Genomic DNA, 24,177 nt, shown 5'->3' with positions numbered 1-24,177 from the left:
GCACCAAAAGGAAATAACACAAAAAACACCTTATAAACTAAAAACAAAACAGTACGAAAAGGCGGCCTTATTGCTTAAAGCAATCTGTACCAGACTACCTTTACATGGAATATCTAATATTCAACATCATCTTTATAGGATAACTTAGGAATGATAAGATGGTCTATTCTACCTGTTCTAGGGTCCCCCCGCACATCCTAACTAATATATATATAATATTATAAATGCGAAAGTAACTGTGTCTGTCTGTCTATCTGTTACTCTTTCACGCCAAGTACTGAACGAATTTGAATGAAATTTGGTATAAATATGGTCTAGACCCTGAGAAAGAACATAGGCTACTTTTTATCCCGGAATTCCCACGGGAAAACTTTTTAAGGCGAAGCGAAGCTCGCGGGAACAGCTAGTAAATACTATACGACTTCGCCCTCGGTGGATGAAATATTAATATTAATGAATAAGTGAAAACTGTAGCGAGTTATTTATCGAGCGTTTTGATTGACTAACAGCTTTCTATCTGGTAACGACTTCATTTGCAGTGTAGATTGAGTGGCTAAGGGTGCAAATAGGCGGTAAACGATAAAAGTATGATTGTCATTACGCGGTGTATTATAGCTAGGTTATAGTTATCCGTCTCGAAGGACCATAAAATGGATGCAAAAGGGGCAGGGAAGGGGGGAACAGTACCTATTAGGGGCGATTGTCCGGCTAGTGACAAGCCCAGAAGGTTAGTTTTCCTTCCTTTCCATTTAATGGTTAAAAAACACATGGTGTAGTTCTATTTTTGTTAAAAACTGTCGTTAAATACCTCTTGCATTGGAGCTGTGGTAGCTCAGTCGGGTAAGCGCCCGCTTCTCACGCCAGAGATGCAGGTTCGATCCCGGCGCTGACATGTACCAATGAGTTCTTTTCTGAATTTAAGTACAATGTATACCATCGCTCTTACGGTGAAGGAAAACATCGTGAGGAAACCTGCATATCTAGATTTAGCACTTTAGATATGTGAACCCACCAACCCGCAGTGGACCAGCGTGGTGGGAAATGGTCCAAGCTTAGGAAGGCAGTTTAGACCTTGGGGATGTGCACAACGGTTCCATTCGAGAGAGCCAGGTGCAGGTACTTACACCCCCACAGAGAATAGAATAGAATAGAATACCTCTTGCATGCCTAAATAAAAATACCTCGCAATATCAGAAAGATAGCAATGTCCAAGTTTGTACAGTCAACAAAATGAAGACATTCCAACCTATTAGTCAACGTTGGACACTCCTCCACTAACCGTACTGATAGCCTATTCAGGATCACTCGGTTATTTTGACGAAAAAAGCCTCGGGTTCAATCCCCCGCTGGGGCAGATATTGGAAAGTCAGATATTTGTACTCGGGTCTTGGCTGAGAAAATCACCAAATTACTTCTAAACGCAAAGGCTTGCTTAATGACGCCTTCTGCAATAATGGAGTACATTTAACAGAGAATCAGGATATAACGAACAAAACAATGTAATATTTTGTTTAAATTTTAAATTAAATGTTAGAAAAAATTGAGGTCGTTTCGTGATAGTATTTTGTGAGTGGAACTATTTCATTGCCCGTGAGTGTACGTAGGTATGTATCCATGTATCTGTATAGATACATTCAGCTGTCCTATACCCAGGCTCTGTGTGAGATGTGTGACTTTGAGGTACGGAACCCTAAAAATGGCATAAGAAACGCTTGAGTAGCCCAGAATAGGTCGCCTAGTGCCCCTAAAGAGGCTTGCCTAGATTAGTACCTGTTTGTCTAGTTACTCAAGATAACTAAAGATATCTTATATCATCTATGGTATGTGAATACATACCTAAACGTACATATGTGATGTGGATTGACCAAAAATGAGGGAAACAGAATAACTTTGCATAGTTAACGATTTTAATAAAATATGGTGACATTACCAATCAAATAAAAAATCGGTACCGACGGTACCGGTAGACGACCGAATGGCGTAGTGGTTAGTGACCCTGACTACTGAGCCTATGGTCCCGGGTTCATTTCCCGGCTGGGGCAGATATTTGTTTAAACTCAGATATTTGTTCTCGGGTCTTGGATGTGCCCGTAAAATGGCAATAGGCCCGCCCCCTATTACATTGGGACTAACATACATTCTGGCGAAAAGTGGGTGCAGCAATGCACCTCTGCCTACCCCGCAGGGGAGTACATTACTAAAAGGCGAGAGTGCGTGTGTTTAAAAAATCGGTTCAGCCGTTTCGAAGCTACGCTACCACTGACAGATACACACAGAAAGCTACGTTAAACTTATCAACCATAAAAAAGGTTAAATCATAATGCTGTAATCTCAAATAGGTAGTCAGAGGTGACTAGCCATAAGATAAAAAGATAAAGATAAAATACTCTTTATTGCACACAAACAGAAACAGTTTCACAAACATAGAAAAGAAATAGTACAATCGGTGGCCTTATTACTAAAAGTAATCTCTTCCATCTCCAATTTCAGAAGAAGTAGGTGACATACACTCATCACGCCTTCCAACCACTGTTAGCTGTAAACTCAATGTAATATCTTCTTATATTCTAAAGTACGCATTTTTCCTTGTTACAGATGCTCAATCGGACCAACCGGAGAACGTCAACAAACCATCGGGCGACGCGACACACGCCACACAACACATTCCACAAGCCACACACACGGACAACACACCCCCAAAACAAAAGCCGAAAGACGATTTTGATGTGAACGAATACTTCGCCAGACTCCAAGGCACTAGATATGTCAGCGCGCCGATCAACACCGCCACAGATCAAGTAGCGACCATAGACGCGACAGAAGAGAACCTAGAAGAGATTAATCTTAATGAGGCAGCTACAGATGAGACACAACAGAGTATAACGGCAGATATAGCTCAGAACTTCTCTCAGTTGCCAACAGTGTTGCCTCAAGTGGCCAGTGCTGTGTTTAGTTCGTTTTCCAGTATGTTAAGCATGAAGAGTCGAGAGCAGACTCCAGATGTGGCGAGGGTGGTGACTGGCTACCAGGATGTGGGGTTTGAGAGGAGCGAAGAGGTTGTGGTGAAAGACGCTGGGCTGCCGCCGAGGGAGAGTGTTGGTGGTGAGTTAGAACACATACATACATACATAAATATATGTACTCACGACTGTAATCCCCAAGATAGGACTCTTTAGAAATTGTCACATTATTTGGACAAATCTATTTATTTATTTATATATTTTATAGACACTTTATTGCATACCAAAAACATACACAGACAAAAATACAAATTAAGAAAAAAATAGTACACAAAGGCGGGCTTATTGCCAAAAAGCAATTTCTTCCAGCCAACCCTTGGTTGGTGGAGAACTACTGCAAACTGATGAAATCAAATAATAAGCTAATTAAATTTTAAACATGAAACGGAATACCGCGCTATAGGTACATAAGATTCATTAAAACTTAATTTAAATTATAATAGCATTTGATTAAATTCCAATTTAGATAATTGGACAACATTGTGTTCAGAAATATGATTAAGTTCGTATTATAATAATGGCGGTAGCTCTGGCTAGAGTTTGCCTTCAATATACAAATTTGTACTAGTTTCCGACTCTTATTAATCTTATTTACTATAATTTGAAGCCAATTTAACGCTGGTTTGATATAAGTAGTTAATACTTTTAGGGTGAATTCGTCCAAACATCACGTTACACGAGAATAACTATACCGGAATAAAATTTATACGCGAGTAAATATCCAGGATAAGTACATTTGCATTCTACCAAGTTATACCATGGTTAAATTGAATGAACGAGGAACGAAACTGTAATGCAACTAAAATAAAAATAGCTGCGTTTCAAAGCATGCAATAGAAATGACATGCCAACTTAGTTTGAATGGATTATAAAAGTATGAAATTGTTTATGTTTTAATATTTTATTCGCTGTTGTTATTCGGAGACTTTGCCTTTAAACGTACTTTTGTTTATGTTTTGACAGATGTGTTTATATGTCATTATGACGGTTTCTAATCAGCTGATGTGCCGCCGCCATTACAAAATTACTCTCGGATAAGCTCGTTACACGGTCAATTTTGGCGGTATAACATTTTATTCTTGGGATAAGCTACTTATCTGGGTTTCAGGTTTGGTAGAATGCAAAATCTGCTTACTCGCGAGTAACTAGTACTTTACTCGTGAGTAAAAAGTTACTCGACGTTGGTCGAATCCGCCCTTAGAGTGGAAGCAACAGTATATTGTAAATGTAGAATAATTTATGTTTTCAGAAAAGACAGTACGTTCTAACCCATAGTAACCATTCTTCACTTGTTTTGAACAGAAATGTAACAAAGTTCAAACTTAAAATAATTAGTACATAGTTCTGAATACTAACGCCTGGATCCTAATGCCTTGCAGACAAAGCTATTTTCGTTGCGAAGCATTAGCTCCAATTTCTCCATAGTCGGTTATCTAACCGACCAGGGATGGTTAATCAATTATACGTCTTCTCCATATAAAATATTGACAGATGTGTCAAAAGTAAACCACTAATACCTGGTTATCCTCTAACCGACTATGGAGAAATTGGCACTTAGTACATATCATGATCGCTAGTTTGGACGCAATTATGCTAATAAAATTTACGGGGACATTTATTTATTTTCACATCATACATAACATTACAGGCCATGACATAAAGTTATGTTGTGTCATTTCTATGATCTCGCTACTCTATAGCCGCTAAATCATTTGCTGTCTGAATCTGGGGGTGAAGATTGTTACCTTGTTTGTTTAAATCATTATTACTTATATTTCAAATGTTTATAATTTGTAAACAAAACTATCGTTAATAATAAATTATAAAAATATAAAATGGTTGTTTCAGGTGCCACTCAATTCAGAATAACCACGAAGAAGAAGGCCTACGCTCAAATTCCCGGCTTAAGTACAGAAGGGCACATACAGAACCCTGTGCCTCCACAGGGCTTCTCGCTACCGCCATCTGCACCCCAGTATTCCAACCAGCCGGCGTTTTTCACTCCTGCGCCGCAGGATAATGCAGCGTCATTCAATGTACAAAGCCATACAATGCCACCTATGGCTCCAAACCACCCCACCCAGTTAAATATATCTTCTAATGTGACAAACAAAAGTCCAGCGTCTACGGTTTATGCTTCATCTTCGTCACATAGCATACCAATGTTCACACCGTCAATGACCACGCAAGCGGGCTCGCTAACTGCAATAAACAAACAGGAGAATGATACGACCCTGTACTCTCCGCCTCAAGAGTTTATGTCAAAATCTGCAAGTGTCACGATGTTCACACCACCTGTTATGTCACAAAGTGGCATGGAAAGTTCAGTATTACCGGCCCAAACGGGATCACACCCGGACGTCGTCCAGATAGCAACGTCGCAACATAATTTAATTAGTCCTCCACCGGCTGATTTAGGGGCTATAAGCCGACCTCAACCGCCAGGTCAAGCCATTATTCCACCGCCGACAATGTTCTCCAATATTCCAAGGAGAGAAAGCACGACGGATGTCAAGTCTGTTCTGCCACCGTCAGTTGCTAGAAGGATATCTGCAAATCAACCGCTGATGAAACCAACTTCGGCAGTGCCACCGTGCGGAGTTAACATTTTTGTACCATCAGCAGTTGGAGCTGAACAGACGCCCGCTGCCACTCCTCAGTCGTATTCGCAATCCGTGCCTCCGCCTGCATTCTATAATTCAACCTCTGCAGTTTCACCACCGGAGCCACCTAAACCAAACGCGGTTAATATATCTGGACCACCACAAAATATATCTTACCCTCCAACGTTCTTCACTCCATCGCAATCCACTCCTATAGAACCCCCCAAAGGTTTTTCATCAAGTGCTTCAGATTCCGGACCGCAGGCAGAAAACAACAGTAATCTAAACCAGAACCCATCAGGCGCTATACCGCCACCCATGTTTTTCAATCCAGGATCAGTTGCTACATCTATTGAGCCACCAAATTCTGCAACTTATTCAACCCCTATGAACATGGAGCCAGCAAAACCAGCCTTTGATCCTATTGCATTCCTCGCGCAACAGCCACCCGAACCGCCAAAAGTGGTTTCAGAGCCACCCAAAATGGCTTCAGGAAATGTTAACTTTAGAATGGCAAAGAAACGCCCTCAATACTACGCTGGTCCAATTGAAGGGGTTGGTGCTATAAGCAATAATGTAAAGCCAGTATTAGCTCCAGTTGAGACTGCAAACACATACCAAGGTGCCTTATTTACCCCACAAGCTGCTCATCCTGATAACCCTACACCCAGTCAAAGTCAGCCTTACCTACCACCATCAGTGCCTTTTGAACAAGCCTCTGTACCATTTGACATCAGTAAACCAAGCAATACCAATATCGTGGCATCCGTTCCGTACGATTTATCACAGAACCAGTATAATGCTCCTCAACAGCAATACAACACGTCTTTTGATTTGAGCCGTCAAACAACTGATACATACGAACCACCCAGAGAGGAAGCTAAAGGATTCAGATTGATTGGATCGTTAAAGTCTAAGCTTAGCTCTATAGATATCAATAAATTGCAAAACACAGTGACTACATTCTTCGACCCTGCTTACAACTCTGAAAACTCTACAACTGAAAGCTATCAACAGAACCAGGGCCAACAAAATCCTGGGATGGCACAAGACCAAAGTTGCTTCAGTAATCTGGAGATCTATGTACCATATTCGGCTACTCCCACATACTCTGGACCACCCCAACCTCAAAACGTCATTGCCCATAGTCAGACTTACGGTACTAATCAGTATTACCCTAATACGCAAGAGCATACGTATGAAAATGTGACCTATCCCATCACAAACTACCCTCAAGGAGAAACAAATCAAATACAAGATAATGTCCAAGGCAGTCAACAACAAACATCTAACGATCTTATCAATATTTTCCCATATACTCAAGAAGCTGGTCAAAATCCTTTACAAAGCATTCCGACTCAACATTATTTCGTCAACCAACAAGTGACTAACGAAAATCGTGGATTCATGACAGGGTTTAACACTTCCAATCAGCAAACTTCAAGTTATTTCTCTGAGCCTGCGATATCTAACATCAACTTACAAAATCAAACTACCACAACCCCAGCTTCAAGTATTGAAGGAACATTTTATGGTGATCGTAGTGACGCAATTATTGCTGAGAATTTGAATCGTAATATTGAGCAATTGAATACAATTAATACGGCTGATTTCAATGTAGATGATAAAGAAGACAACTCAAAAGATTTAGAAGTTACACCTGTAGAGCAGCAATCAGCAACGGATATTATACCTCCTCCTACTTTCGGCATTTCGTCAGTAGTGGGTTTCAATCGTCAGGAAATGAATGAGTTACAGTTGAAAACTGACAATGCGGCGGCTGGCTTCTATGGACCTGATACTGACAATAGTTTCGGTAAAAAGAACAGTGCTACTTTCTTTGACGACATCGACAGATCTGTTAAAGACATAGTGAATGATGACAAAACTGATGAGTGCCAAAATCAACATGATGATGGTATTAATATCTGTGAAACTTGTAGAGAAGTAAACCAGCCTGAAAAGGGGGACGCAGATTTCACGTCTCAATTAATAGAAAATATTACATCTCCGATCCAATTGTCTAATCCTGTCGAAGTGCCTTTTACTGAAAATAACACCTACGAAGATAGTAGGAGAGACTTTTTCAATAATCAACGCAGTGAGTTTGCTGAAGATACTGCGAAGGGAAATCAGGAGTTAATAAACCCACTGGATGCGAATAAGTATGATCAAATACTCAACTACAATATAGACAAATCAGAAGTTAGAAACTACGGATGGTGCACAAATAAATCACAGGAACCAGATTCAAATGTGCAGATAGACCATGACTACAGTTTCCAACCAGATCCTAATTCTATTGGATTTTTCAGTAATAATTCATTATTTTTCGACAACATACTGACTAATGCGAGTGATGAAATTAAAGCTGAACTAAAAAATGCACATGATGAATCGCCAACTAACATCACAAGACAAGCAAGTATACCGACTGCTCCGCCTGCAGAAGATTTGGATGACAGCAAATCTGACGAAACTGGTGGATTAGATGTTCAACTTATTGAACAAGATGCAAAGCAAGACTTCCCCGATTTCGAAGAGTTCGTAATCGAACCTTCTGAAACAGACGATGATAAAATCGAAGTGAAAGAAAGAGAGAGAACTTCTGAAGATCCCATCGAAGGCATTGATAGTTTCACGAATAGAGTTGAAAAGTTTAAACACTTGGGAGAGTCTGAGACTGATTTAGTTAAGAAACCAATTCTTGAGGTACCTACATCAATTAGCCCAGCTATTACTATCGCATCTTACTTTGACACGGGAAATTACGCAGCGGAAACTCATTACAGAAACTCTCTCACATCACCTTCCTCGGTTAACGCTTTCCTTGGGTCTCCCAACCAGAGTTCGTCATCTATACACACTGTTTTATCGCCAAATAATACCGATAATATTTTCAAAGCTGAAAAACCTTTTGAAGCTTCTTTAATAACACCAGATCCATCAGCACCTTTCTACCCAGATGATATAAGGAATCCTCGTATTCCTGAAACTACTACTCAGACACCCACTACCTGCACTGTATCATATGGTCATACTGAATTAACCAGTAGTGTGACATATGGCTCTAGTAGCCTCATGACCTCTGCAACATTCGGCAGCTCTAAAGACATTATGAAAGCTGAAGAAATAGCCATCGGCGCAGAATTACCTGATGCTCATTTAGCTGATTTGATTAAAGATATTAAATTATGTGAAGAAACGCCGATGAAACTGCCAGCGTTTGCAAGTGATTTTCAGAATAAGTTTTTAGTTGACACCGAAGAACAAACAGAAATGAAAGAGGTTGAAAGGGCACATGACAAACCTGCATTTAATGTTTCTACAAATTTACAACCAGTTTTAGACGTGCCTAAAATGGCTCAGACTCCAATAGCTCCAACCAACCTGCCAGATCCGAAAAATTTCTTCTCTTCAGCTGTAGAAGCTAAAACTGAAAATACCTCGTCTGATGCAGGCTGCAATAGATTAGCTAGCTATTTTGCTACCCCAGCCAAAAACACAGATCACACGAAGTCTTTTTTTGAGTTAAGCCAGAGTCAAGACCACCTTAGGAAAGAAGATAGCCAAAACCGACGCTGGGAAAACACTCAAAGTGATAAAAGCTTTTTCGATGAAAAAGAAGAAACGGAGGAACCTAGTAAACCAGATCCAAAAGTTCACAAAACGTTTTTCGAACTAAGTAAAAATAAAGACCAGCAGAAAGTGCAAGCGACCGCAGAAAATAAAGCCAATATAAATGAAGAAGATAGCTATAACAGACGTTGGGAAAACACGCAAAGTGATAAAAGTTTTTTTAAAGAAACACCAGAAGTTCAAGAACCTATCAAACCCAAACCAAACAACAAAATGTTCTTTGAACTAAATCAAAATAAAGATCAGCAAAAAGCTCAAGCGACCGCCGAGTACAATGCTGATATAAATTTTATGAAAAACTTGACATCATTAGACAATTACGTACCGAATCAGGAACAGGTAGTTAGGACTGTAAATTACTTCACCATAGAATATGATAACAGCTTTATAGATAGAACCATTCCTGAAGATTTAAAATTCGCGCATTCGAACGGCGATGGTATAGTAGAATACGCAGATTACAAAAGCGAAACAGTTAATAACACAAATACAGAACTAGAGGAAACGACAATAAATTACACGGAAGACGAAAGAATAATAGTAAATTGTAAACAATGTTGTAAATTTATTTCAAATAGGGTTGAAAACGTTGCTAAAATTAACGTAAACAGTGAAGAAGGAAGGGTTAAAAAGGGGGTGAACGAAGTGGACAGTGCTAAGGGGCCAGGCGATATGAGTAATAGTGCTAATATAGATGCAGTGGCGGGAAAACCCGCTAATGACAGCTTTGATCTCACCATGGAAGACAACGGAGACGAAACCCTCGATATGATGAATGATGTAGGTATATTTTTGATGGTTTTGTAGAACGCTTTTAAGGTTATAATGCTTATTAGAATTATAGTTGCAAATGTTGCAATGCAGTAGGAGCATTATTGCAAAAGTGGTATACTAACCTGAACGGGGGTGATTTAGGATGTCATAAACAAGTTTTGCTTTACGACTTTGTTGGTCACGTGACTTTTTTACTATGGGGATCAGCTACCGTAACACCACCGACAGATTACCAATCAACAATCCTTAATCAGCATCACTTATCTGTAAAACACCTGTCATATCCATACAAGTTACTTCAGATTTGACAGATAAGCGATGCTGCTTGGATTATTAATCGCTAATGTACGGTAGTGGTAAGGTAGCAGTTTTGATTACGGAAATTTCCAAAATGCCCCAGAGCAGCTGCCAATTCGTCCGGGTATCTATCGTCTATTGTAGCGAGCAAATTTCCCTCATTTAGACTCTAAGGGCTCCCGCACACAACCACAAAACGCCGCCACTGGCATATTTCCTGTAATTTTCGTGCATTTTATATGGACTCGCACACGTTTGACGCCGGTGGCGGCCACACGCTTCAAATCGTTCCCATACAAAAGCTTCTGGTGGCGGCGTTTGTGGCTGTGGCCGGTGGCCCGTGTGCGGCGACACTAAGGTTATGCGTTCATCCGTATTCTAAACCCCCGGTATCATTCCAGGCGCGTTCGCAAGCGGAATACAGTCCGGTGAAGCACCACTGGTTCTACCGAGTGGACCTGGACGGCAAGTCCACGTGGAAGGGGTTCTCTGTGGCCGACTCGAGGAGCTTGGAGCGGGCGTTTAATAGCCGTAAGTCCAGGATTTCAGGTAGCAGCAGACAAAAAAACACCACTATTATTTTGCCAAGTTCCACAGTTTTCCAAGTGTAGACATTAACAGACCAAAAATAAATATTTCCAATTTTTTATAAGTATAATCATAGACTAACGAGTACTACTACTACTACTACTGTACTTGTTATTCTATGGTATAATCCAATTATCCAATTGTCTGCCAAGTGTGAACTTTTGGAGATTACAGGCAAGCCTCTGATCTCGAGACTTCACTTATCTCCATCAGTGGAATGTGACAAAATTGAACGCCATTTCTGCGCGTTATGCCGTTATTGGTCTATTACGCGATAGAGGCGCTTTCATTAAAAAAAAACGCAAGAAGCGTTGGTCTTTGTTTTGTACGACTATTTTTTCTATTAGCCTGTTTGGCTGTTATAGCTAGTCTCTCTAGCAGATCCCAGCCTCCAGGCAGTTATCCGTACCATATACACCACAGCTTATGATGCAACTTTTCCTTTCCAAAGCGGACCTGAATGAGTCGACAGTGGTGCCAACTGACGGCGGTCGCTTCGACGTCAACGTCATGGGACGTCTGCGAGTCGCCGTGTACTGGTCCGATAAACCTACCAATGTTAGAAGGTAAGTCATGATGGCCTTAGTGGTCGTTGGTGATGATTTAACTCCTTATCTTCTTAGCGTCTTGGTTACAAACCTCAGAGCAGCTGCCTAATGGTCACACATATAAGCGTAACGTAAAGGGATCGCCTCTTTTCTTTTGTCAACCAGTAGAACGTGAGTTTACAAACGCCTGGTTGACAGAAGAAAAAAAGCTGAGAGCATAAAACCTGCCACAATAGCATTCCTTATCTAACATCTGTCTGATCCATACAAGTTATGACAGTTTGGTTGGACCGTCAAATTCAAATTCAAATTCAAATGGTTTAATCGACGTAAAATTTTACAATTATTTGTCGATAGTCATCTACCACCATTTCACCACCATCCGTTAAGCATTGCTGCTTTCTTGATGGGAAATGTGCGGTATAGTGATCTAGCGTTGATCACCGTCAATGGTGAGAGATTAGTCGTTGAGTTTCCTGGATGCGCCGGATGTATCAGGTACAGGTGATACATCACTCGGGGAGGGTCTGTCGATACACTCCTCACCTCATGTGCCTAATCAGTAGCAATTAAAATAATTATATTCTCCGCCTTTGGAGCGCCACTTATAACACCACCATTATGGTGATACAGATCCACTTTAGGTCTTCTACAGGATTTGCAAGCACTAACCTGATATATTGTTTGGTGTCGACAGATGCAGTTGGTTCTACAAGGGAACTACCGACTCGAGATATGTGCCTTACTCGGAATCTATAGCTGAGAAATTAGAAGTAAGTATTTATAAGTTTATAAAATTGATTCTCATACTATAAGTTCACTCATAATCTATAGCTGATCTTCTAATCTGATATACAAATTCAGGCTCAGTATTGCGGTTGGCACCAAGCACAAACTTTAGTGCCACAGCAGATCCCTTTGCGGGCTCGATTCTCGGTTTTAGCGACAATCTTGTGTGGAAAAACTTGTGTTTTGAACCGGCCACCTCTCCGTGTTCCATTTTCTTTCATCGTCATCGTCACCTGCTGGACCTATGCCTCTGCTAAGCAGCGATAAAACACTCTATCCTCCTCCTTCCTTATTCAACTACTCCTGTCTATATTCTTCGGCCCAACGGGCTGAATAGCCTCCCGCGTTTCGTTTACCCTACCGGTCATCGGTTCATCGGTCCACTGTCACTCCCGCATGTAGTTTTTAAGGTGGACTTTTACCAAAAGTTAAACGTATTTCCGTAGCTCCAATTTCACAATAGTCGGTTAAATCGTAGCCAGGTATTGGTTGATCAATTATACGTCATCTCCATACTAAATTGTTGACAGATGTGACAAAAGTCAACCAATAATACCTGGTTATGCTCTAACCGACTATGGAGAAATTGGCACTTAGTTGCCTGTCAAACGTCTGTCATTTAGTCTTGTTGTTTGGTAAAACTCCCCCAAAGAGCCTATTCCTTCATAACCTAACCTCAAATTCTCTCCTTCCAGGAAGAGTACCGCCTAGCGGCCACGACGGGAGTCTGGCACAGGCGCCTGTCTCTGCCCAACAGGGAGCTGGTGGTGCTGCACGGGCCCGCCGTGATGGCGCACCTGCAGCCCGGCGCCGCCGACGCGTGGACCACGCCCGCGGTGAGACAAGAGCGATTGAAAGGCGATTGATAGGAATTTCTGGAAGTGGAGAAGGGAATTTGGATGGATAAAATTAAAAACTATTTAACAGATGTACCTTTTTTGACATATGCCACTTTTGACAGATGTCACTTTTTTACAGATTTAAGTTTTTTGACAGATGTCACTTTTTTGATAGAAGGAAAGTCGAGAAGGTAATATCCCTACAGTGGTGTGTCACCTCACCAACAGGCGACCATTAAGGATGCTACCCTACTACAACGTATCATACCATGACCGTGTTATGAACGTATCAGACACGTTTTTTCTCGAATTTTTCTAAGTTTTAGAACAATAGTTCATCAGGATGACACTGTGAATAGAGAAGGGTATTCGGATAGTATAATGGGATTTTAGATAATAGCAACGGTAATATCTCTGAAATCTTCTGCCAATACACTTATCCACGCTCTTCCTCATCCAACCACTTCCCAAACCCTAACCTCACTTTAATTTCTCCCCAAAGAACTTCTTGTTCAGCAAGACAGTGTACCGGAATCCATCCAAAATTAGCATAGCAAGGAATGAAGTGACGAAGATTGACCACTTGCTATTGTTTGTGCACGGGGCCGGTGAAGGAAATAAGAATAAAAATGTTAGTTAATTATAGTTTTTACAAACAAATCCTAGCCAAAAGCCATGGTCAAATCAAGCTGTTATACAGAGTGTTGTAAATTTATAGATATAATCCAGGCTGATTTTTTTTATTGTAGTACCTACCTGCTGAACTAAGGACCTTTGGAAAGGCTATAGTGGCTAGATGAGGAAGGTCGTGTTGTGTATTGGTAAAGGTCTATATCCAGCAGTGGACGCGTGTTAGCTGACGATTATGATAAAATCCATATGTATCTATGCAATATTTTTCACAATCGTTATTATCAAATAAAATAAACGCGTTGATTTGGCCATGGCTCATATTCACCCATGGGTTCTTTTCATGCATTAGTCCATTAATATGAGAAAAGTAATAATTAGCCAACACGTTTACTGTTTGATGTAGGCCTCTTAAAAGTCATCCTACACCACTATGACTATTTATTTATTTCTTCATCAAACGTATTTATATTCAGGGTAACTTGCACCACACATTTAAACTAAATAAAATCTATTGCTCTTCTCTTGATTTGAGAGAATGAGCAACACAGCAATAGATTAAATTTCGTTTAAATATTTGGTGCAAGTCACCCTTAAAAACGTAGCGTAGTTTAATCTTCCATTTAGTTATCAATCTTCTGCAGATGAATATTATAAACGTTGGCTGTCTACTTTCCACAATTCCCAAGACCTTAAAAATGAAAGCCCCCTTACACCCCCAGCAGCAGTCCACATCGCGCCCGCGCGTGGTGCGGCGCGGCTGCGAGGAGTCGGAGCTGGAGGACGACGAGCCGACCAGCATCGACCACCTGCTGCTGCTGTGCCACGGCGTGGGGTCGGCTTGTGACATGAGGTTCCGGGGCGTCGAGGAAGTCGGTATGTGGTGTTTAGTATAAGAATATTATGTCGTCTAGGTAGACGCGACATCGTGACTTTCAGTAGGCAGCAGCAGTCCACGATGCGCCCGTTTTCTAAGCGTTTGGTATCTGGCACTGTAACACTTAGTATGTAGATACTATTGACGACGCCTTAAGAGGCACAATTTATGAAGAAAAATCAGCAGCATCAGTAAAAGGTTGCCTAAAGGTTAGTAAGGAACCATGTCGTCTAGTAGAAGCACACCATGTCGTCTAAGTAGACGCGACATGGTGACCTCCAGTAGTCGGAGCTGGAGGACGACGAGCCGACCAGCATCGACCACCTGCTGCTGCTGTGCCACGGCGTGGGGTCGGCTTGTGACATGAGGTTCCGGGGCGTTGAGGAAGTCGGTAGGTGATACTGTTGGTGTATAGGTATAGTATGTCGTCTAGGTAGACGGGACATCGTGCTTTAGTATCAATATCATAGTCAACTAAATTTAGCTACCAACTGTAAATTTTCCTTACTAAGCAGAAACAGCAGCATCAGTAAAAGGTTGCCTAAAGGTTAGTAAAGAACCATGTCATCTAGTATAATAAGCACATCATGTCGTCTAAGTAGACGCGACATAGTGATCTCCAGTAGTCGGAGCTGGAGGACGACGAGCCGACCAGCATCGACCACCTGCTGCTGCTGTGCCACGGCGTGGGGTCGGCTTGTGACATGAGGTTCCGGGGCGTTGAGGAAGTCGGTATGTGAAGAATATTATATCGTCTAGGTAGATACGACATCGTGCTTTAGTAACTAATAGAACTGACGACAACGCCTTAAAACGCACATTTTATAAAGAAATCAATTGTGTCAACTACATTTAGCTTCCACTCGTCAAAATACCTCAATAAGCAGAAACAGAGGCATCACTAAAATGTTGCCTAAAGGTTAGTAAGGAACCATGTCCTCTATTAAAAGCACACCATGTCGTCTAAGTAGACGCGACAGGTGATCTCCAGTAGTCGGAGCTGCAGGACGACGAGCCGACCAGCATCGACCACCTGCTGCTGCTGTGCCACGGCGTGGGCTCGGCTTGTGACATGAGGTTCCGGGGCGTCGAGGAAGTCGGTATGTGAAACTATTCACTTGCCACTTTTCTATGAATAAGGGGGTTGGTATCTCTACGTACAACTACTATGTCGTCTAGGTAAACGTGACATGATGATTTTCACTAGTACTCAGTAACTAGTTTCAGTTTGTGATTTTACACGTTTATGCATTTATTAAGACCAATTTGTATTTTCCAGTGATATTTTAGACCAGTAAACCATAGGTCCCGGGTTCGATTCCCGGATGGGGCAGATATTTGTTTAAACACAGGTATTTGTTCTCGGGTCTTGGATGTGCCCGTAAAATGGCAATAGGCCCGCCCCCTATTACATTGGGACTAACATAACACTCTGGCGAAAAGTGGGTGCAGCAATGCACCTCTGCCTACCCCGCAAGGGAGTACATTAGTACAAGGCGTGAGTGCGTGTGTTGTTGTTGTTGTAAACCATAGAAATAGTATGAATATGCAATGAAATGTCACGTTTTCAATCTGAAAATAACCTTTGTCCAAATCAATAGACACCTCTTGTCTCATAATTATGTTTTTGGTTTTAATAATTGTTTATCTATCCGCAGTGGATGACTTCAGAGCCACCAGCATGCAGCTGATCCAGGGTCACTACAGGTCTTCCTACGAGAATGGGACCATCGGCCGTATTGAGGTACTTATGTATTTTTATTATACTTGTTTTATCAAGTAACCTCTCTAACTAATACTACATTCTGACACTAATACACACGCTAAACTTATAATGCAAGTTTTTTTATTTGATTAGCTGTTAACATAGAAATGAACCTAAAACTACAAGGCTGAAAAACGATATGGGATCCAATGAAGGGTTAACGGAGCGTATTTAACCAAGTTTTTTATGGTTTTCGCAACGAAATTTACAATAGTCAATTAATAAGTTATCGGTGTGTGTTGTGTAAACGGCTTGCGTTCCATATGTAACAAACAACTAAATAAATATTTGTATATCCCCTCAGGTGCTCCCCATATCCTGGCACTCCACCCTCCACTCGGGCGACAGCGGCGTGGACCGGCGCCTCGCTCGCATCACTTTAGACTCCATACCGCGTCTGCGCTCGTTCACGAATGACACTGTGCTGGATGTGCTGTTTTATACGAGCCCTATGTACTGTCAGGTCAGTGCTATCACCGATAAACGTCACTATATCACGATAGATATAAATACAGTCCCCGTACAGATAGATGTCACTATATCACGATAGATATAAATACAGCACTGTGATTGGTGGAACGCTAGTTAAACCAGTTTGTCGCAGCGGCTGCTATACGGACGGATTCGATAGCGACGTCGATAACGAACCCGTGTAGGGGTCGCTGTGGATATTATTAGCCAATCTTCCAAATTACTAGCTGATAGTAAGCGAGTAGCATCACGCTCGACTCCATCCCGCGGCTGCGCTCGTTCACTAATGATACCGTGCTGGATGTGCTGTTTTATACGAGCCCTATGTATTGTCAGGTCAGTACGTGTGCATGAGACATGCTTTACTATAGAAACGAGATATTAGTATCTTTTTCTTTTTAATGAGTGCCTATCTCAGCTTTTGCAACATCCAAGCTTACTGCTCCAATTTAGCTAGTCAGGCTGAGCTGAAATTAGAGAAAACTGTTCAAAAGTTCCACTCGAGAGAGCCACACAGTAGCTTCAATATATGACTGGCTATAGGTTACCTTTCTGAGGTTGTCTGTAAAGTGAGATCATACCATAATCATAACCTATTGCTATTTCTGATTTCCCCAAGAAATGACCAGGAATCTTATGGATTCGAAGGAGAAAATTGTTACATAAGTTTAACCAGTAGATCATCAATTAAGTTATTTGTATCCACGTAATTAACACCCTATATTCTCTATCCATCAACAGACAATAATAGACACGGTGTGCAAGGAGATCAACCGCATCTACGAGTTGTTCAAGTCTCGAAACCCCGGCTTCACCGGCGGAGTGTCACTAGGCGGACATTCGCTCGGCAGCGTCATTCTGTACGACTTGCTGTGCCATCAGGTTGATGAGGTTAGTGCTGTGGGTTGTTGTAGTTATTGTGTAAATTGTGCAGGATTGTTTTGTATACATGGGTTTTGTAATTCCGAATTATTCGTAAAACAAACCAGAAGGCCTAGCACCGGGCGCAAGATGCGCGTCGCGCGGCTTCGAGAGCGAGTGCGACGGAAAACTTTGGTCACGTCTTGACGTGCGCGTCTTGCACCCCGTGCTAGGCTTTCAGATTTCCATAAAATTTCCTTTAGAAAATTTAATAGGTACCTTGGTTTGCTTTAATAGGTTTTATTAATTATCAAAAATAATACCAAAAGAATGGTCTGCATCTATTTACACCTGTGATTTACTGAATTTTCACACCATTCACCATTTGGCATCAGAAAATTTACGGTTTTCCAACAACCCCCTTTCATAATATTCCAGACGTCGCCCACCTCGCCTGCCAAGACCCTCCTGGGCGGCGCCGGGGCGGGCCCGCCCAGCATCACGTACCCGGCGCTGCACTTCCGCCCCGCCGCGCTGTACGCACTGGGGAGCCCTATAGGTATGTACGGTGGCCTGCGCCTAAAAGTATACAGGCGGAGTTTTTAAAATAGCAATCCCTGATGATGAAAGGACCAGCTACATCTGTTATAAATCCGAAACGTGTTGTGTGTGATGTGTGTAGCAGTGGTGTTTATTTGGATGTGCTTGAGCAGCATGTGAGCTTGAGGTCGCTATTTTAAAAACTTCGCCTGTATACTTTTAGGCGCAGGCCACCGTACACACCAAAATAATAATATACACGTGTTATACAGGATGTTGCAAATAGGGTATACTAAGCTGAAAGAAGGTGACGCATTCTGAAAAATTCTTGTTCTACGAGTTTTGGCAATTTGCGAAAAAAGCTGTTAAATAGTTAGTATGTATATCCTTTTTGCAACACCCTGTATACACAAGACCCTCCTGGGGGGCGCGGGCGCGGGCCCGCCCAGCATCACGTACCCGGCGCTGAAGTTCCGCCCCGCCGCGCTGTACGCTCTAGGGAGCCCTATAGTACAGACCACAATAATAATATACATGTTATACAGGGTGTTGCAAAAAGGGTATACTAAGCCGAAAGGGGATGACTCATTCTGAACAACTTTTGTTCTACGAGTTTTGGAAATACGTGATAAAAGCAGTTAAATAGTTAGTAACTATGTATATCCTTTTTGCAACACCATGTACATGTTATTTATTTATTGGTACTAGTTAGTACTCTGCTTCTACTAATATTTAATTGTATCATAGGTAATGTTAACGCGAGTGTTCCTAGCCATATTTTGTCAAAATCGGCTTAGCTGTTCGAAAGTTATGCGACTTTTAGTTTTGAATGTCTTCTGTGACAGAGGGACAAAACAGTTCAAAAGCTAAAGCGTCCTATTACTTACTTTTTTATGAGTAAGGGGGCAAAAGTAAGTCGGCAACGATAGTTGGTTAGTATATTCACCCACAACCGGAAACGTCACTGCAAAATTTCCACCATATTTATATTAACATGTTCCTATTAAACCCTATATACCGGTACCGGCATCGGCAGCAATTTATTTTCATTTTTTTACATCGGCAGCCATGTTCGAGTGCATCCGCGGCGTCGAGCACCTCGGGCCGGAGTTCCGGCTGCCGACCTGCCCGCGCCTCTTCAACATCTTCCACCCCTACGACCCCGTCGCGTACAGGTACACACACACACACACACAACTGCCCGCGCCTCTTCAACATCTTCCACCCCTACGACCCCGTCGCCTACAGGTACACACACACACACACACACACACACACACACACACACACACACACACACACACACACACACACACACACACACATACACACCTGCCCGCGCCTCTTCAACATCTTCCACCCCTACGACCCCGTCGCGTACAGGTACACACACACACACACACTTTTTTAATTTTAAGGTTGCCATAAAATATTATACATTTTTATTTGAGGACATCTTATAGCCTGGCAAGTTAGTGTAGAAATGAAACAGATTTTTTTTTTGGGCTGGCAGCCCTATTCAAGCCTATGGAAAACTACTTGGGTGGCCATGATCTGTGATCATGTAATACAGAAAGTGGCGGCCCTTTTAATTTCTACTCTTTCTTGCCAGGCTAAACCTCAGCTTTTCCTTGAAATATACCATTTCTTTTGGCCTTAGTAAGGCCAAAAATTCATTCTCTTCATTCGTTCGCTTACGCTTGAAGCAAACACTCGCATTTCTTATCGCATAATATATTTCGCTCTCATAAAAGAAGAACTAGTGATGGGAAACGTTCATCACCGACCAACTATCGATAATAATCGCCACCGCGACTAGCATCATGGAAAACTACCTGATCAGGACCTCGTCAACTGGCTCTCTCTCTAGTAAGAGACCAGCCGATGGCGATCCCGAAAAATGGCAAAGTCCGAAGCGCACCGCCTTGGCTACTGCGGCACCAAAGATTAAGACATCGGCTCCAACCTCAAACCGCTTCGACACCCTACAGCCTGACCAAATACTGGATGGGAACTCTCGAACAACTGTGAGTACAAAACCGAAAAATTCCCGCATTCCCCCGATTGTGTTAAGCATAAAACCTGACTGGACCCATAGATCCATCCAAGAATTGGTCTCAAGCTATGCAAAGAATCTTCATTTGAAGTATCGAGCCAATAACAAGGTCGCTATTTATCCTTATTCTGCAACTAGTCACCAGGCTATTAAAGAGGGTCTGTTGAACAAAGCTGATTTTCACACATTTACGCGTAAGGATGAAAAAACCTTTAAAGCCGTTATTCGTGGCCTTCCATCAAATGTTGAAGAAGACCTCCCAGAAGAACTCGCATCCCTTGGCTTCCCTGGATGCAAAGTCACCAAATTAAGAACCCCAGCATCATCTGTCCAGTCATCCAACGCGCTGTTTCTCGTTCAATTCCCCACCGAAACTGATATCTCGAAATTCAAAAAAACACGCTTCATCTGCAGCTGCGTAGTTGAAATCGAGAAGTTCAAACCAAAACATCAACATGGAACACAATGCTACAGATGTCAAAACTTTGGTCATACGTCAAGGAACTGCAACCTGGCCCCACGATGCATTAAGTGTACCGGAAACCACCTGTCAAAGGACTGCTCCAAGAAAGACCGCGACGAACTCCCAGAATGTTGCAACTGCAAAGATCAACATGCAGCTAACTACCGCTTGTGCCCTGCTCGCCAGGCGTACCTAAACCGGACCCAAAACCTACGAGGTAACAAGGTTCAGTCACAAAACACAAAAAAACCCCTGGGCCCTCGTATCCCAAGCACCAACCAATTCACATGGGCGCAAGTAGCGTCTAACTCAATTGGGCTGGCTGGGTCAAAATCCTCAATCAATGATTTCCAGCCCCCACAGCAGCACCACCCAAAATTCATAAATCAAGTACCAGATCCAACTGTGATGGAGATGCTTCAAATCTTGAATGTCCTAAGGTCAATCAAATCAGAATTCTTAGAGTGCAAATCCATGCTTGATAAAGTCATACTGATTCTGAGTCATCTCGGTCACAGTGTCTGAATCCAAAGAAATCAAAATCCTATCATGGAACGCTGACGGCGTACGCACTAAATTACATGAACTCTTAGACCTAGCTACATCTGAACTATGCACTGATATCATTGCCTTATGCGAAACCAGGTTAACCTCTAATATAACCCTAGAAACTCCCGGGTACATCTGTCACAGAGCCGACAAACACCTCAATGGACACGGCCAAGGCGTTGCTATCCTTATAAAAACTGATATTGAACATAGCCGTGTTGCAGTACCCCATACTCGCCATATGGAGGCAATAGGCATAGAAATGACGCTATCGGGTAAAAAGCTCACTATCTTGTCGATTTACCAGTCACCTAATCTTCCCCTTGACCCTAGTGATCTATCAGCTCTTCTCAATATTGGCCGAAATGTGTTGATCATGGGTGACTTCAACGCAAAACATGCCCACTGGAAGTGTCCTGATACCAACTCAAGAGGTAACATATTACTTGACCACATGCTTGAAAATGACTACATCATTCATTATACACCAAACCCCACACTAGTCCACTACAATTCTAATTATCAACCCACTACCCCAGATCTTGTTCTCTCCCAAAACGTACATGACATCTGCGACATTCGTACTTTGCCTGCCTTATCATCGAATCACTTGCCTGTAGCCTTCTCTGTCGTAGGAAACTTCACTCGGAAAAGCCTCGAATACTTCCGTTACTGCGATGCAGACTGGACTGGGTTCCGCTCTCACGTCAACGACAACATTACCCTCAGTTCTAATTTCTTCTCATCGATAAGTGAGATCGATAATGCCCTAAATTCGTTTATGGAGCTCCTACTAGAGGCCAGGAGTAAATTTGTCCCCACTGGTAAGCTCAATAACCACAACAAAACACTTCCCCGCGAAATAAAACAAACTATCAAAATAAAAAATCGCGTACGTAGACTAATGCTAAAAGAAGATAATCAAGACGTTCGGTCTTCTTTACGGACAACATTTAACAGCCTTAATCACAATATAAGGAGAGGGATCAGGGAATTGCAAGATAAAATCTGGAACAAAAAACTTTCTAAAGTTGACAACCCATCGTCAGATTTATGGCGCTTAGCTAAATCTATTCGCAGCAAACCCATTATAATTCCCCCCCTTGCTAAACCTGATGGTACCAAAACAAAAAGCACAAAGGAACAGTGCGAGATATTGGCTGACGCGTTCCATGAAAATATGAGTCTCACGCTAAATTGGCAAAGCGATAATGAAAACACGGTTGCAGCATCCCTAGAAACAATCAACTGCTTTCAGCCATACAGGATATACAAACCTACCCGCCCGAGAGAAATTTGGTCAATTATAAGAAAGCTAAAACTTAGAAAAGCACCAGGTTATGATGGTATCCACAACGCCTTACTAAAAAACTTGCCACAAAAAGCTGTTATACTATTGACAAAAATCCTAAATGCCTGTCTTCGAATTTCCTACTTTCCCCAAGCCTGGAAACTAGCTAAAGTAATTGCTATCTTAAAGTCAGGGAAAGACGCCTGCCTTGGAACCAGTTATCGACCAATCAGCCTCTTGTCATCTCTGAGCAAGCTCTTTGAATCGGTAATCTATAAGAGGCTAATAGCCACCACTCATCACTTGTTAAGAAATGAGCAATTCGGTTTCCGAAAATCGCACTCTACTACCCAGCAACTTGCGAGAGTGGCTGAGCACGTGGCTCACCATCTTAACCTTGGGCAGTCGACAGGCATGTTCCTGCTAGACATAGAAAAAGCGTTCGACACAGTCTGGCACGACGGTCTGTTGCACAAACTTGTGATCAATCAGGTCCCCCTTGGCCTTGTGAAACTTGTCCAATCCTATCTCGACAATCGGCAGTTTTTTGTCCAGGTTGATGATTATACCTCTTCTATACGTATACCACCAGCCGGCGTCCCCCAAGGCTCCATACTAGGACCCTACCTTTTCCTACTCTTCTTAAATGATATCCCTATACAAACTAGGACCAAACTAGCCTGCTTTGCTGATGACACAGCTTGTTTCACGTCATCTAGAGACCCCGATCTAGTAATAGATCGCCTCCAACTTTCTATCAATTTACTGCTAAAATATTTCACCTCCTGGAAACTCAAATTAAACGAAAGCAAAACTGAAGCCGTCCTTTTTACACGAAAACGCAAAATCCCCAACAAGCGACTGCAAATAAATGGTATTTCTATTCCTTGGAAACCATCCGTAAAATACCTAGGAGTCCACCTTGACAAAAAGCTCAACTGGACTTATCACGTTACACAAATTCGCTCTAAGGGCATCAAAGCCCTTAATGCCCTAAACCCCATTTTTAATCGCCGATGTAACCTCAGCCCCCAGACCAAATTAAGATTCTATACTGGCCTCATCAGACCTTGCATTACATATGCCGCGCCTGTCTGGAGTAGTACTTGTAAAACAAATTATAGTAAACTGCAAGTTATTCAAAACAAGTCACTTAAAATCGTATTTAATACCCCATTCCGAACTAACTTAACGAACCTTCATGATAAAATAAATTTTCCCCGCTTATATGACTTTATACTAAAAGCAACGCGTAAATTCTATCTCGAAAAAAATCCGAATAACCCAAACACACTAGTTTCAACTATTGGACAGTCCCGCCTAGAAAACTTGTCGTACATAGACAAATATCGACGTTATCGCTTACCCCATCACTTAGTGCTGGGCGTGTGACGTAGTAAGTCATACCGGTCCGTGCCATACGGGTCATATTCCGACAGCCAAGGCGCGTAACCGCCCGGACAGAACTAACATTCTTGTCAAATTACCCTCTCTCACTAGTTAACTAATACTTGTAGTAATTTTTAACAATACAAGCCTATATGAGTTACACAAATTATATGTACTTACCTATTATT

At 42.0% G+C, this 24,177-nt stretch overlaps 1 protein-coding gene across 1 annotated transcript in view; it reads left to right on the top strand.

Moving 5' to 3' along the window:
- The window catches only part of LOC105385025, an 81,005-nt gene that overhangs the window by 50,093 nt on the left and 6,735 nt on the right, over positions 1 to 24,177 (top strand). The window contains exons 3-14 of the mRNA XM_048624115.1: positions 2,596 to 3,102; positions 4,869 to 10,042; positions 10,735 to 10,864; positions 11,373 to 11,487; positions 12,167 to 12,242; positions 12,954 to 13,094; positions 14,453 to 14,603; positions 16,263 to 16,348; positions 16,674 to 16,832; positions 17,582 to 17,731; positions 18,140 to 18,260; positions 19,308 to 19,416. Coding sequence (XP_048480072.1) covers positions 2,596 to 3,102; positions 4,869 to 10,042; positions 10,735 to 10,864; positions 11,373 to 11,487; positions 12,167 to 12,242; positions 12,954 to 13,094; positions 14,453 to 14,603; positions 16,263 to 16,348; positions 16,674 to 16,832; positions 17,582 to 17,731; positions 18,140 to 18,260; positions 19,308 to 19,416 — 6,919 coding nt within the window. The remainder of the gene's footprint in view (positions 1 to 2,595; positions 3,103 to 4,868; positions 10,043 to 10,734; positions 10,865 to 11,372; positions 11,488 to 12,166; positions 12,243 to 12,953; positions 13,095 to 14,452; positions 14,604 to 16,262; positions 16,349 to 16,673; positions 16,833 to 17,581; positions 17,732 to 18,139; positions 18,261 to 19,307; positions 19,417 to 24,177) is intronic.

The sequence above is a fragment of the Plutella xylostella genome, chromosome 11 (genome assembly GCF_932276165.1).
Source record: "Plutella xylostella chromosome 11, ilPluXylo3.1, whole genome shotgun sequence".
NCBI classification, from domain to species: Eukaryota; Metazoa; Arthropoda; class Insecta; order Lepidoptera; family Plutellidae; genus Plutella; species Plutella xylostella.
This window is presented reverse-complemented; position numbering and strand designations above follow the sequence as displayed.